Source organism: Electrona antarctica (assembly GCF_951216825.1).
Source record: "Electrona antarctica genome assembly, chromosome: 20".
Taxonomy (NCBI): Eukaryota; Metazoa; Chordata; class Actinopteri; order Myctophiformes; family Myctophidae; genus Electrona; species Electrona antarctica.
In genome coordinates, this window is record NC_136801.1 from 35,015,502 (window position 1) to 35,028,828 (window position 13,327).

Genomic DNA, 13,327 nt, shown 5'->3' on the forward strand with positions numbered 1-13,327 from the left:
TGAAAGAGAGAGGGATGGAGGGAGTGAAAGAGAGAGGGATGGAGGCAGTGAAAGAGAGAGGGATGGAGGGACTGAAAGAGAGAGGGATGGAGGGACTGAAAGAGAGGGATGGAGGGAGTGAAAGAGAGGGATGGAGGGAGTGAAAGAGAGAGGGATGGAGGGAGTGAAAGAGAGAGGGATGGAGGGAGTGAAAGAGAGGGATGGAGGGAGTGAAAGAGAGAGGGATGGAGGGAGTGAAAGAGAGGGATGGAGGGAGTGAAAGAGAGAGGGATGGAGGGAGTGAAAGAGAGAGGGATGGAGGGAGTGAAAGAGAGAGGGATGGAGGGACTGAAAGAGAGGGATGGAGGGAGTAAAAGAGAGGGATGGAGGGAGTGAAAGAGAGAGGGATGGAGGGACTGAAAGAGAGGGATGGAGGGAGTGAAAGAGAGAGGAGAGAGAGGGATGGAGGGAGTGAAAGAGAGGGATGGAGGCAGTGAAAGAGAGAGGGATGGAGGGAGTGAAAGAGAGGGATGGAGGCAGTGAAAGAGAGAGGGAGTGAAAGAGAGGGATGGAGGCAGTGAAAGAGAGAGGGATGGAGGGAGTGAAAGAGAGAGGGATGGAGGCAGTGAAAGAGAGAGGGATGGAGGGAGTGAAAGAGAGGGATGGAGGCAGTGAAAGAGAGAGGGATGGAGGGAGTGAAAGAGAGAGGGATGGAGGCAGTGAAAGAGAGAGGGATGGAGGCAGTGAAAGAGAGAGGGATGGAGGGAGTGAAAGAGAGAGGGATGGAGGGAGTGAAAGAGAGAGGGTGGAGGGAGTGAAAGAGAGAGGGATGGAGGGAGTGAAAGAGAGAGGGATGGAGGCAGTGAAAGAGAGAGGGTGGAGGGAGTGAAAGAGAGAGTGATGGAGGCAGTGAAAGAGAGAGGGATGGAGGGAGTGAAAGAGAGAGGGATGGAGGCAGTGAAAGAGAGAGGGATGGAGGGAGTGAAAGCATGTTCAGTATCAAAGAGGAGATAATAATGGGTGGAGGAGAAGAGAGAGAGACATGTGATAATAGAGGATGTGGTCACAAGCATCAATCCATTTATCCTTAGAGAACCCCCCCCACACACAAACACACACACACATGCACACGCGCGCACACACACACATGAGCAAATACACTATTTCTTGCCAAAGGGAAACCGCAAACCTTCATGTTTTCTCCTCTTGCTCTCTCTCTCTCTCTCTGATATCCTATTTCTTGGTTTCGACTTTTGTGTTCATGGAAACCGCACAACTGTGTGTGTGTGTGTGTGTGTGTGTGTCCATCTGTCTCTCATTTTCAGATACTTGCACATCAATCTCAGGCTCTCATCAAACTGTGTTGATTGTGAGTGAGTGTGTGTGTGTGAGTGAGTGAGTGAGTGAGTGTGTGTGTGTGCGTGCGTGCGTGCGTGCGTGCGTGCGTGTGCATGGAATGCATGGATTCTTATCCATTTGACTGTTTATGTGTGTGTCCATGTGTTAACTGTCTCCCACTCAGCTTTCCTACTGTCTGTCTCTCTCTCAGCTTTCCTACTGTCTGTCTCTCCTACACTGTCTCCCTCTCCGTCTCTGCTACACAACAGGGGGGGGGGGGGGGGGGGCAGGGGGGGGGGGGGGCAGATATTAAAAAGCTATAACAAAGTGTTAACATCAGTTTTAGTTAGTTGGTGTTAGTTTCAGTTAGCTATTACAACCCTAGTCCACTTTGGTCTCAACAGACAGAAGCAGGAACACACAAAATGTCTTCTAAATCCTGAAAGTTTTCTGAAAAACCTATGTTTCTGTGTAAGTGGTGCTCAAACTATGTCATGTCAAGGAGCCCCAGAATTTAAAACATGTTGTTCCAGGGACCCTCAAGCAAACATCTGAGTTAAAAACGTTCAGAATATATATTCAAAGATTTGCGCCACATTTTCACAATTTTTCAAAAATAGCAGATCTACAAGGTTGTGAGCTTGTAGATCTTCTATTTGTCAATAGCTAAAGTATAACATGATGCTGTCTGTCTGTCTGCCTGCCTGCCTGTTTGCCTGCCTGTCTGTCTGCCTGCCTGCCTGTCTGTCTGCAGGTCCAGCGGTGCGCTACAGCAGCTTCCAGCCCGGCGGGCCGACGCCCCCTCCTCTGATTGGCCAGCACACCACACAGGTGCTGCGACACACCCTGTCCTACACTGCAGACGTCATCCGAGAGCTGCTGGCGTGCGGGGCGGTCGCTCAGAGCGGCGAGATCTGATTGGCCGCTGGCCGGCTGAGAGGAAATTAGCACGAAGACCTCATGGGTGTTACCGATCACCTACTGATCACCAACCAATCACGAACCCATCACCCCGAATCGATCGATCGATTCAGGGCATTTTTCAATTGATCTATTCAGAAATACAACAAATTTTCTTGGAAAACCATGGAAATAATAATCAAATATGAACACATATTTACTATGTTGTTGCTGTCGACAGAAACCTCACACAGTGTCTCCATATGTGATTTTCTTTCATTTTTTCTCCTACTTCATTAAGTGTCACACAAAAGTGGCGAAAATAGCAGATCTACAAGTTCGTTGGGAGCTTGTAGAGATCTGCGAGTGGGTTTTCTAAATATTGCACCGATGACGAGCTTGTGACTAAATGATAACTACATTGAATCCTTCGGAACATTTTTTGAGAGACAGAGAGATCATTTTGCGACTTGCGATATACATCGCGACCTATAGCTCATAGACCCCGACCTATAATGCATACGTTGTGACCTATAGCTCATAGGTCCCAACCTATAGCCCACAGGTCGTGACCTACTGTATAAGCTATTCACAAAATGATCTCGCCCCTCCTTTTGGACATACTAAAGTTTCCGGAGAACTTCTTTCAACCTAATGAGCACATAGAATGCTGTGAACACGTTTAATACTATTGTGTGTGAATAAAATGTTATTTTTGTCCAATCTGAGTATATTCATATTGGGCCTCTGTCAGGCACACGTAGACAACCCCCCCCCCCCCCACCCCCCTCTCTCTGTCTCTCATTAGCAGGCAACAGTGCAGCACTATCTCTCTCTCTCTGTTGCTGGTACAACAGCGCCACTTTTGCCCCTACTGGTACTCATAGTCACACACATAGTCACATAGGTTAACACGGACATTGCTGTTCCTTGGAGTGGTTGCACCACTCAAAAAAGTCAAACAGGAAAGGAGCATCAGGAAAAACTCCAAACTGTGGACAAGCAAAGGGTAAAAATCAAAAGGGTAAAATCAAAGAGGTAAAGTCAAGCGCTGAGGAAACAAATACAAATAAAACTCTTGTCGTCAGAGGTCCGAATAAGGTCAACAACTTTGCCTGAGCAATGTTTGAGAGCTTGGAGTTCACACAAGACAAACTGAGGCTTACATGTTGTAGGCATGATTGTAGCTATAGCAGGTGATCTGAATGCAGGTCGTCACACTGGCAGGAACCAGATCGATCCACCCGCACCCACCTGGGGGTGCTAATGTGGGGGCTGGCTATTTAGAGGGGAGGGTAATGAATCTTGGTTTACATATTAGTCAGTCAATTGGGCTTGTTTAGAGCCCCCACCCCGCCTGGAGCCGTCCCTGCTTCCTACTGATTGATGCAGGTTTGTAGCTTGCACAGTTCTGTGCATTTTAATTTGTAATTGTTGGCAAGGCACGAGCAATCTGGAAGCTTGCAGTTCCGTACACACTTGCAGGCCATAAGTTCCAGGACGGCCATTGGTGCTGGTGGCCCCCGCATCCAGTCTAACATCAGCCTACGTGTAAGAATAAGATATGTCATCCATATTCATAGCCCAACCGACTAGGAATTACATACATTACACTCTGCAAAAAGCATGGAATAAAGATGTGTATATTACAGGAAACTCCCGTTAAACTTTCCAACAAACTCCGGTAAACACCCAAACCTGTGTATTACATTACTGTAGATGCCTGCTAAACGTGAGGTTTTACGGGGAAATCTAGTGCCCATAATTGCCTGTTATGTAACTCCTCTTTTCACGCAGTGTTACATATTTAAGCAATATTACACGAGAGGGTGTTCTTTTTTTTTAATTGAATTTGTATTCCACATCTTTGCAGTGACACATTGCATAATACATACATAGGTACATGGTACATACATATATTTACCAGTAGGTGCGTTTCATGGTAGTCATTGCATGTTTGTGGATTTTTCTCTCTCTTTTTTTTTTAAAGAAAACCCCACCAGTATTCCCCCTACTCCTGCAGTTTTTTTGTCTATTGTTCAGTCTGGCTCCCTCTTCAGGGACACCGAAAATAGCAATGCAAGGTGAAGGATCCACATTCGTTCCTAGGATTTCAGAGATAACCATAAAGACATTTCTCCAGTAGTCCACCAGGCTTGGGCATGACCAAAACATATGAGTCAAATCTGCTGGTGCCTGAGAGCATCTATCGCAGGTGTCGGAGAGATCTGGATATATTCTCGATAGTCTGGCTTTGCTATAATGTATCCTGTGAAGTACTTTAAATTGGATGAGACCAAGTCTCGCACAGGAAGAGGTTGAGTTAATAATAAGAGAGGGTGTTCTTTATCGTCATTAATGCATGCCTGCGATGCTGAAGGAACTCCGAAATGCAGTTCCGAAGGAGTTCCGAAATGCAAAGCAGAAGTCATAATTTTTGAATGACAGATGTAGCCACTACGACCACAAGTGTCCCAAGAAACTAGCTAGCCTAGCCACCGAGTCTGCTGCGCTCTGGGAGAACAGAGCAGCTGATTTATTTGTTTTGATTATGTTCCAATATCGTGGTTTAAGCACGGCTAGAAAGCTGTTTCAACCAATCATTCCTTGAAACAATCTGTTAACTGTATCATCATTAGCTTATTGTCGGTATCAACCAGTAACACGCAGGAGTCTATCCCCGTTACAATGCGCTAGACCCCTGGGAGATGGATTGCTGAGGTGGAGCGCCACACCTACCATCAGCTCCCCAGTACTTCCCGCACGACTTGCTGCACCAAACCATGCTACTTATTCGCTGAGTTGGCGGTGCCTGGGATCGAACCCATGAAATTGTGGTCCAAAGGCGAGAGCTCTACCGACTGAGCTACCCGGACACAAAGACGATCAGACTAACATTTATTTATTGTATTTATATAAGCATACCTTGGTCATCAGTTGTACATCCATGTCCTTTTGGCTCAGGCATGTCTGGCTCAGAGTGTAGAGTAGGAGAGTAGCGACACGCTTTGCAGGTGCCTATGGGCTATAGTTCCAAACATTGCTCCTATGGCTGGAATTATCCCATTGAGATAGAATGAGCACTTCCGCATTCCATTGTTACAATGGGAGTAAACGCTAGTGTCGCCACTCTCTTACTATATTACTCTGGTCTGGCTTGAAGGACTCTTGCAATGTTCTGTTTCCTTTCACAAGTGTGAAAGCGCTGAGTTTTTCTCGTCCTGCAAAAGCACTGCTATCACAACCTGTAAAGGCATGTACACCTATAGGAGCATCAAATAGCTCATCTCCAAGGTTGCTGATGTTGACGCCGATTCTGAATTGCCACATTTCTGATACAAGGGACAGTTTATCATCTTACTGTAACCAAGACAAAGGATCATGACATCTGTATCATCACGCACAATGACTGTTTGCTTGCTGTTTCCACCTTCATGCAACACCTTTCGCAGCACAGAACCAGCAATCTGTCCAAAAGTCTTGCCATCACCTTTCAGTTTCTGAACAAGGCTCATTTCATCAATGATTTTGTAAAAAAAGAAAAGAAAAAAACACTTAAAATGCAATAAACAGAACGCAGAGTGTTCTCCAACATCTTCAACTGCTGACGCAGATTTTTCTAACTCACGTAATGTTAGTTTTCTGCAGTGATCCATCTGGATTTGAGAGTGCCCATGACAATGGATCAATATAGGCACTTTGGGAAGCAATGATCATATACCCAAATAGATTTGTATCTGTTTGCAGGACAACATCTTTGATTTGCGCCTGCTTCATTCTAGTAGTTTTAGTGATGCGTGTGAATGTCTTCACATTGTTTTTTCTATTTGTCATGGAACTTGACTGTTGGCGACTCTTTCTCCAAGCGTTCTGAATTTCACATATTCTTCCTCTCCAGTTTGCAGCGGATCATTCACAATAGCTGGTGACACAGCAATTCCAGAGGAAATACGAATGAGCTTCTAGCGGGCTTTCTGAAGCTAGAGGGTTTAACCAGCATTTCTCCATAAGGCATTTATTTACATCTGCCCTATCCTTCTCTATCCTGGGGTTCTGTACATCATGATAACTGAAATACTCTGACTCTTTGCCTATCATATTCCGGAGTTGTCTAACTGACTTCTGTTTTCTGAAGTGAGATTCTATCGGGTGACTGCTCCAGGTTTCTGTCTGAAGCCCAGCCCTTGGTTCCTCCTGCGGTCTGGGTTCCCTTGTTCACTGTCTCTTTGATTGTTGGGTCTACAGGAATCTTCCCAAAGGGATGTTCTTTCCCAGCTGGACAGAAAAACCTTCCTCTACAAAGTGTGCATAAACATTAGGATGCACCACCTCCAGATGAAACATTTGAGCATAGTAGTAGGTCAGATATCTTAAACACCAGGGAAGGTGGCTCTAATTGCAGCTAGGTGCTTAATGCACTTTCACTCTTGATGCTCGAATGAGACTAAGCAAAATCTCAACCATATGGACATCCAGAAGACGGACAGTGTTCAGATATCACTTGATATAGACATTCAACCAAGCAATTTCCTTCTGACAAGGTTCGCTGTTACCCGACAACACTGTGCAATTACTCAACTTCAACTTAATGCAATAAACACTCAAACCACAACGGAAATATATTTTGTTGCTTTTATATAAAAATAGAAATAAACACACTCATACACGTACACACATACACTAATCTAAACTGTGGTTAAAATAAACTAGACCAGTCCGTACGATGCATGAGCTAACTAGCATGGTTCGAATACTAGCATTCTTCCTTGAAGCAGGCAGTAGTGCAAAGCAGGTAATTTTACTGTAAACACAAAAAGAAATAGACAAAACACACCATCAACAGCAGAATATACACGCGACTAAAATAAATGTTGTGATACACTTTCTCACCGCTAGAGTGCATCACTGTTCCACACATAGTCAACACAAATAATTTGACCGCGGGAATCTATAATTTACAAAGGAAAACCGCACAGACAGGGTACCGTTGTCTCTCAACCATGTGGACATAAGACATCCAGAAGGCGCATAGGGTCACGTTGTCATCAAGCTAAATCCTCTTTCACAGTCTGCACTGGACGCTTGAAATGTCCCACAAATGTCCACAAGCTGTGAGACGTTCTTCAGCTCCTCACATCCAAGTGTTGCAGCCACCATATGTGAGAATGTGCTGATTGTATTTTGTTTCAGTTTGTGTCTCACAATGTACTTTAAATCAGTATATTCATGGTTGATGGCATCCATAGACTGGCCTGAATGGCCTGGTATTTCTTTGCCAGCACAGCAACATCTGATAAGAGCCATCAGTTACTGAGGCCCTTATCAGCTCTTTGACTCCACGGAGGCCCCCTGCATCATTCAGGTACTGCGAACGCAGCTTCTTCTTCTTCTTGCAAGGCAATGCTCTTCCATCACTGTCAGGTTACATTTTTTAAAGAGAAAGGCAGAGTTGTGCCAGCTCGCTCAATACATCTCCAAGAGCAGTTAGTGTAACCTTGTACTTTGGATCACTCAGCTTTTTGTAGCAGTATATTGCCACTGGATCTCCTTCATCACCGACTCTTCTACAGTATTCCTCAAGAACAGTGTCGTTTCTCAGAACAGCATTTACAGCTTGGTTGCGTGGCAGCCATCGCACTTCATTCAAAGGCCTGATTGACAGTGTGTATCCTCATCGAGGACCTCTGCTAGTTCCTCAAATTTGCTCTTCTTTAGTGCTTACCCGGAGAACATGTTGTATACACTTCTAAGAAGAGTTTCCACTTCTTGCATCAAAGGCACATGCTTCCAAGCATCATCAATGCCCAAGTTGTTGACATTGTTTGCCTCCCTGTATTTGATATACAGAGCTAGTATTGTGTGCACTGTGATGTCTGTGCTCTCATCTACTATCAAGGTATGAAACGGGGCATTTTGAATATTGCACATACTCTCATTCTGTACAATTGCATTGATTGACTTCACAAACTCAAAGGCATTTAGTTACTCAAATATTTTGCCATAATGATCATGGATCTGTTGAACAGACAGCATTTATGCATTAATTTGTATGCCGAGTAGTACATTGTCAATGAGCACTTTAACTTGCTGGCTGTCAGATTTGTTCTTTTGCGTCTTTCCTCTGCATTCTGCAACAGCAACTCACCGATTCCAACCCCCTCCGTAAAATTCCAGCAGCATTCTGGTGCATTTTGTGCAGGAGGTGGCGCTTGAGGTAGTCCATTTTCCATTCGTCCCACTTTTTCCCTTCAGACAAGTCACATTTTTGCAGATAACTCCTTTCTCCTCCGAAAAAGAAAAAATATCTACCAGTTGCACATGTTGGTGCGTCTATCTGTCCATCTATTTGCGCCAGCCATTCAGTCTTAAAAGAGAGCACTTTCTTCCTTACTTTGGCTGGGTTGGCAGCGGTGTGAGTCGTGTCACTAACTTTTGTCTTTTTAGGAGGCTGACTCGTCATTATTTATTGAGCAAAAGAGTATGTGCATTGGTGTAGCCAAGTTAACTACTGTGTGTGTATCAGTCCTGCCTCAACGCAAAGGTCTCTTGTGAAACGTTTCCCAATCGTTGCCATGAAGGTACAGATTGTATGGAAGACCCCGTTCTTAGGATGGTAATTTCAACAGCCTTGTCAAAAACTACAACAATGTTGTTGAGCTGCAGAGACTTCATGATACTTATTGACTGGTTAAGTATCTCATGTACTGTTAATAACTGTGTAGCAGGAGCATTGATTGTAGGCAAATAGCCTATACCATCTTCTTGTACACTTGTATCGCCGTGGGTGAGGATGTTGAACCCACTACCCATGTCTTTGTTATAAACACCAGTCATCAGCCACATGTGGTTTCTGTTTACTGCATCCTGTAGAAAATCTGAATGATCAGTATCAACTGTCTGTACAACTGGAGGATTGGCACGACTGTGGCTCAGGAGGTAGAGCAGGTCGTCCAATGATCCATGGGTCGGCGGTTCGAATCCCGGCTCCTCCTGTCTACATGTCGAAGTGTCCTTGGGCAAGACACTGAACCCCTAATTGCTCCCGATGTGCTGGTTGGTACCTGGCATGGCTTCCGCCGCAATCGGTGTATGAATGGGTGAATGTAATGCACAATCTATGTAAAGCGCCTTGGATAAAGGCTCTATATAAATGCACCATTTACCATTTATTTACCACGTTCTCCTGCATTGTAAATGGGAAGTACTGTCTCTACTGCTCCGATGCTTCTCTTCTTTTGGGTATCCAAGGCAAAGCTCTGGTCTCGGCAGGAGAATCGGCAGTATGCTGTCATGTGCTTGCAAAGCAATTCCATTCACTCTGTGGGATGTCCCTTCACCCCGGAGTGTTTCCTCTAGTCTGTCTATGTTGTGCTATGCCAATGTTGTGAACACACCACACTTGATGTTTTGTGGTAGTGGGATCGCATCTCCACTTGCTGCTTGCTTCTGAACACAAAGGGCTGTGTCAATTTCTTCTAACTGAGAATTTGAGATACCATGGACAAGTCTGTTCGGCATCTGTATCAGTTCCACCTTTCCAGTAGGCTATAAGTGACTTGACAGCAAAGGGCAACACAACACATGTTCTGTAGGCTTGACTTTGCCACAAGTAACAGCAAAAACTAGGTCTTGGCTGAATTAAGTTGTGACTCGAGCCTTTTCACCCTCTGAGATGGGTTATTAGTTCCTAGTATATCTTGGTTCAGAATTCCATTTCCGATCAGTGCCACTTTTGATATGATGACGTTGTCAGTGTGAGATTTATACACCTTCAGTTCTTCTTTGAGTTCCTGGCAGACTTAAGGTCCTCTTTGAGTTCCTGGCAGACTTTACAAGTTCATCTCTTGTCAAATTGTCAGGATATACTAAGATTAGTTAAACTACAACTAATCTTTCCTGAGTCGTTTTGGTATGCTATATGTAAAGATTCACCAATTCAGCTTCGATCTTGCGACATAGCTTTATCTTTGTAGAAGGTGTCACTTAAGTTGTGTTACACCACATTAAGCCATTTCTGTGACCAGTTTATTTATGAGGTCAGTGAATGGTTATCACTGTAGGATGGTCAATCAATCCCGTATGTATGCAAAAACGTTCTGTATAGTGCAACATTTTCTGCCTCTTCGTAAGGGAATTCTGCTTGATCCGCTGCTTGGTCCACGTTAACTTCAATGTCTTTGTCTTCATACAGATCCTTTGTGTACACCCTGTAGCAGAATCTGTGGTAATGAGCTTCAGCTGCCACTAGTTTGCGACCTGTTCGCTGTACTGTCCACCTAATGGTGTCTCTACCATTAATTGACAGCCAGCTAAACACCACGCAGAGAGTCATGTTTTAGCGTTCTAGCTCCAGTTAATTATCTTGATTGTGTGTACAAGATAAAGTAAACTGCAATATAAAAACAAAACAGAAACAGATATTCCATCAGCAAACAATAAGACAGAAAGTAACATTTCAAATTATGCAAAGAAAATACATCCACTTACAGGCAATGCTTGCGATGGCGAACACAGAACTGCAACATGTGCTGTAACAAACACTGCTCTCTAGCAGTTGTGTTTCCATGAATGACTGAGCTGGCCTGTGCCTTAATTACTCCAAATACACAACAGGTGCCATTATTGCAATCAAACATACCCAAATTAACCATCCCTCAGTCCCACTGCTGCTGCAATACCACATTAGAACCCACAGGTTGTGTTAAACACAAAAACAACTGCCTGGGAGGCAGAACCATGGTCAGCTGACACTGACCATGTCCATAACCACACTACTAACCCTGACCATGTCCATAACCACACGTATGCGGAAGCCACGGGTGAGTCTTTCTTAACCCGCCACGTATGTCGGGCTAACGGGGCGGCGGACTAAGTTAAAATTAATGGAATTTAAATCCTAACCTGCCCAAAACAGGGATATCAGTATGAAAGCGTTGAAGGGGGTCTGGGTTGTTTGGTATGCCGTACACATTGAACAGGCTTAAACACAGACTAACTAGACACAGGTGAAACGTAACTATAATCAACACATGATTGGCTAGAACTGAACATCACAAGTTAGCAATCAGGGTAGGTGAGACAAGACAGGTATAGCAACACATTATAGAGCAGACAGGAAACACTAGGAACATAACTACTGTAAACAATAAAAGTATACAGTTCACGACAGACAGAACATACATTATAATGAGCACATGTACTGCAACTTCAATAGAGAGTATGTGCGTGACATCATCATCAGACCCGGGAAGTTATGCAGGAATGCCTACTGAGTGGCAAAAAAACTACTTTCTGGTAAAATACAGGTTGGTACTGTGTTGTGTTCTTCGGGCCTACAAAACATACAAAGGTTGAAAACAGTAATACAGTGAATCCAGAGAATGCTATGTACTTTTGTGCCACATAAAATGCACACATCTGAAATAAGATGAACCAAAAAGCATAACAAAACATTAAACAACTTTACAGGAGAGAAGAGAAGTGTACTGTCTGCTGCTTTCCAAGTGAGAACTGACTAACTGAACTGATTAACACCAGCTGACTGCAACCTATAGTCAACACAAATGCATGCCATCAACTAATTAACTAGGGATTGTGACATTAAAAGTTTTTGTAATTTTTCTGTAGGTTTTCTGAGCTCAATTTCAACCAAAAAACCTGAACATTTAACATTCAGTAGATTTTCTGTGGTCTGGGGTTTTCTGGCTCAAACAAGTGCTCTGATTGTCCTGTGGACTGTGATGTAAGAGCCAGCAAATCCCATGTATAAAAATGGGATTTGCCATATGTCACAGTGTTCACCGTTTTGCCTGTTTTCATTGCAGCTCAAAAGGCTTCACAGAGACAGAGAAAATCCCAGACAACAGAAAATCCACTGAATATTCAGTTCAGGTTGTTTGGGTGTAATTGAGGTCATAAAACCTAAAAATAAAAAAATAAATGAAAATGAATGCCATGAAACCTTTAAACTCTGTCAAAACATATTTAGCAAAAATACAGCACAACTCTGTTGTTGTAAGTAAAAGTGTGGAATTGTACATGAGTAAAAGTACCAAAGTAGTGGCGTCAAAATGTACTTAAAGCAAAAGTGCTCAGTCTGCAGAATGTCCCATAGGGTTAGGGTTATAATCCTACCCGTCGAGAACCGCAATGCGACGCATTGTGAGCTTGTAGTATGTAGTAGCCTAAGTACATTTTAGTAATTTTCAAATTACCGAAATGTGTATAGGGCTGAAGTGGCGGTTAATGGATGTTTTGTAATAATAATCAAAATCTAGAAAGTATCTAGTAACTAAAGATGAAGAAATGTACTTAGTTACTTTACACCACTGTGTAAGGTTCATACTTTATTGGCGCGACGGGGAATGACTGGGAATTCAAACACAAACACACCTGCCTATATGAAAACACAAACTCCTGAATACTTCACATTCTGTAGCTAAATTCATGGCGGCATGCCCATGCACGCACGCACGCCTATATCTTCTTCCAAAGAGGACTTTCAAACTAGGAAGGGTACGGCCTGGTCAGCCTGCAATGACATGCATAAGACCTGTCATCCCAGCTTAGTAAGAGGTTCAATGTAAAATATTTAGGACGACCGTTGAGCCGATTCTACCCGATGGCTCCGAGACGGACATTTTCAAAGAAATTAGAGAAACGGCTGGATGGCACTTACATCCGCCTTCTAATCGCAAAATCTCTCTTGGAAGAGCCACCCATCGACTAAAATAATATGATACGGCAAGCTTCCCCGTGTTTCTTCACTAGTCCGATCCAGAAGAACACAGTTTTCCGGCCACTGCTACAGAGCTGACATCCTGCCTCAAAGCAGACCAGAGGTAGAAAACTGTCGTTCCCTGATGTCATCGCTAGGGACACATGCATCAGCAATGCTGCATTGAAATGGAATCAGGACGTTACGGCAGCCAGAACCGGCATCAATGTTAAAATATTTAATCTTTTTACCGTTCCGCGCCGTCCAGCAGGTTTTGCCGTTGCCATCTACCGCTTGCCTGATTCCATGTGAATGCAGCATAAGCAGGAACTGGGGATGGCAATGAAGGACCGGGAAGTCTGGCATGGCATTGTTAAATGCATGATCTCGCCC

At 44.0% G+C, this 13,327-nt stretch overlaps 1 protein-coding gene across 6 annotated transcripts in view; it reads left to right on the forward strand.

Moving 5' to 3' along the window:
• sugct (succinyl-CoA:glutarate-CoA transferase) overlaps window positions 1-13,327 on the forward strand; it is a 556,340-nt gene that overhangs the window by 114,639 nt on the left and 428,374 nt on the right. For 5 of the 6 annotated variants that reach the window (XM_079490317.1, XM_079490320.1, XM_079490318.1 and 2 more), the window contains one exon: window positions 2,072-2,792. In XM_079490317.1, the coding sequence (XP_079346443.1) occupies window positions 2,072-2,235 (164 nt within the window). In that variant the 3' untranslated portion in view covers window positions 2,236-2,792. Of the gene's footprint in view, window positions 1-2,071; window positions 2,793-13,327 lie in introns of those variants that run through there. The other variant, XR_013788563.1, reaches the window with a different exon arrangement.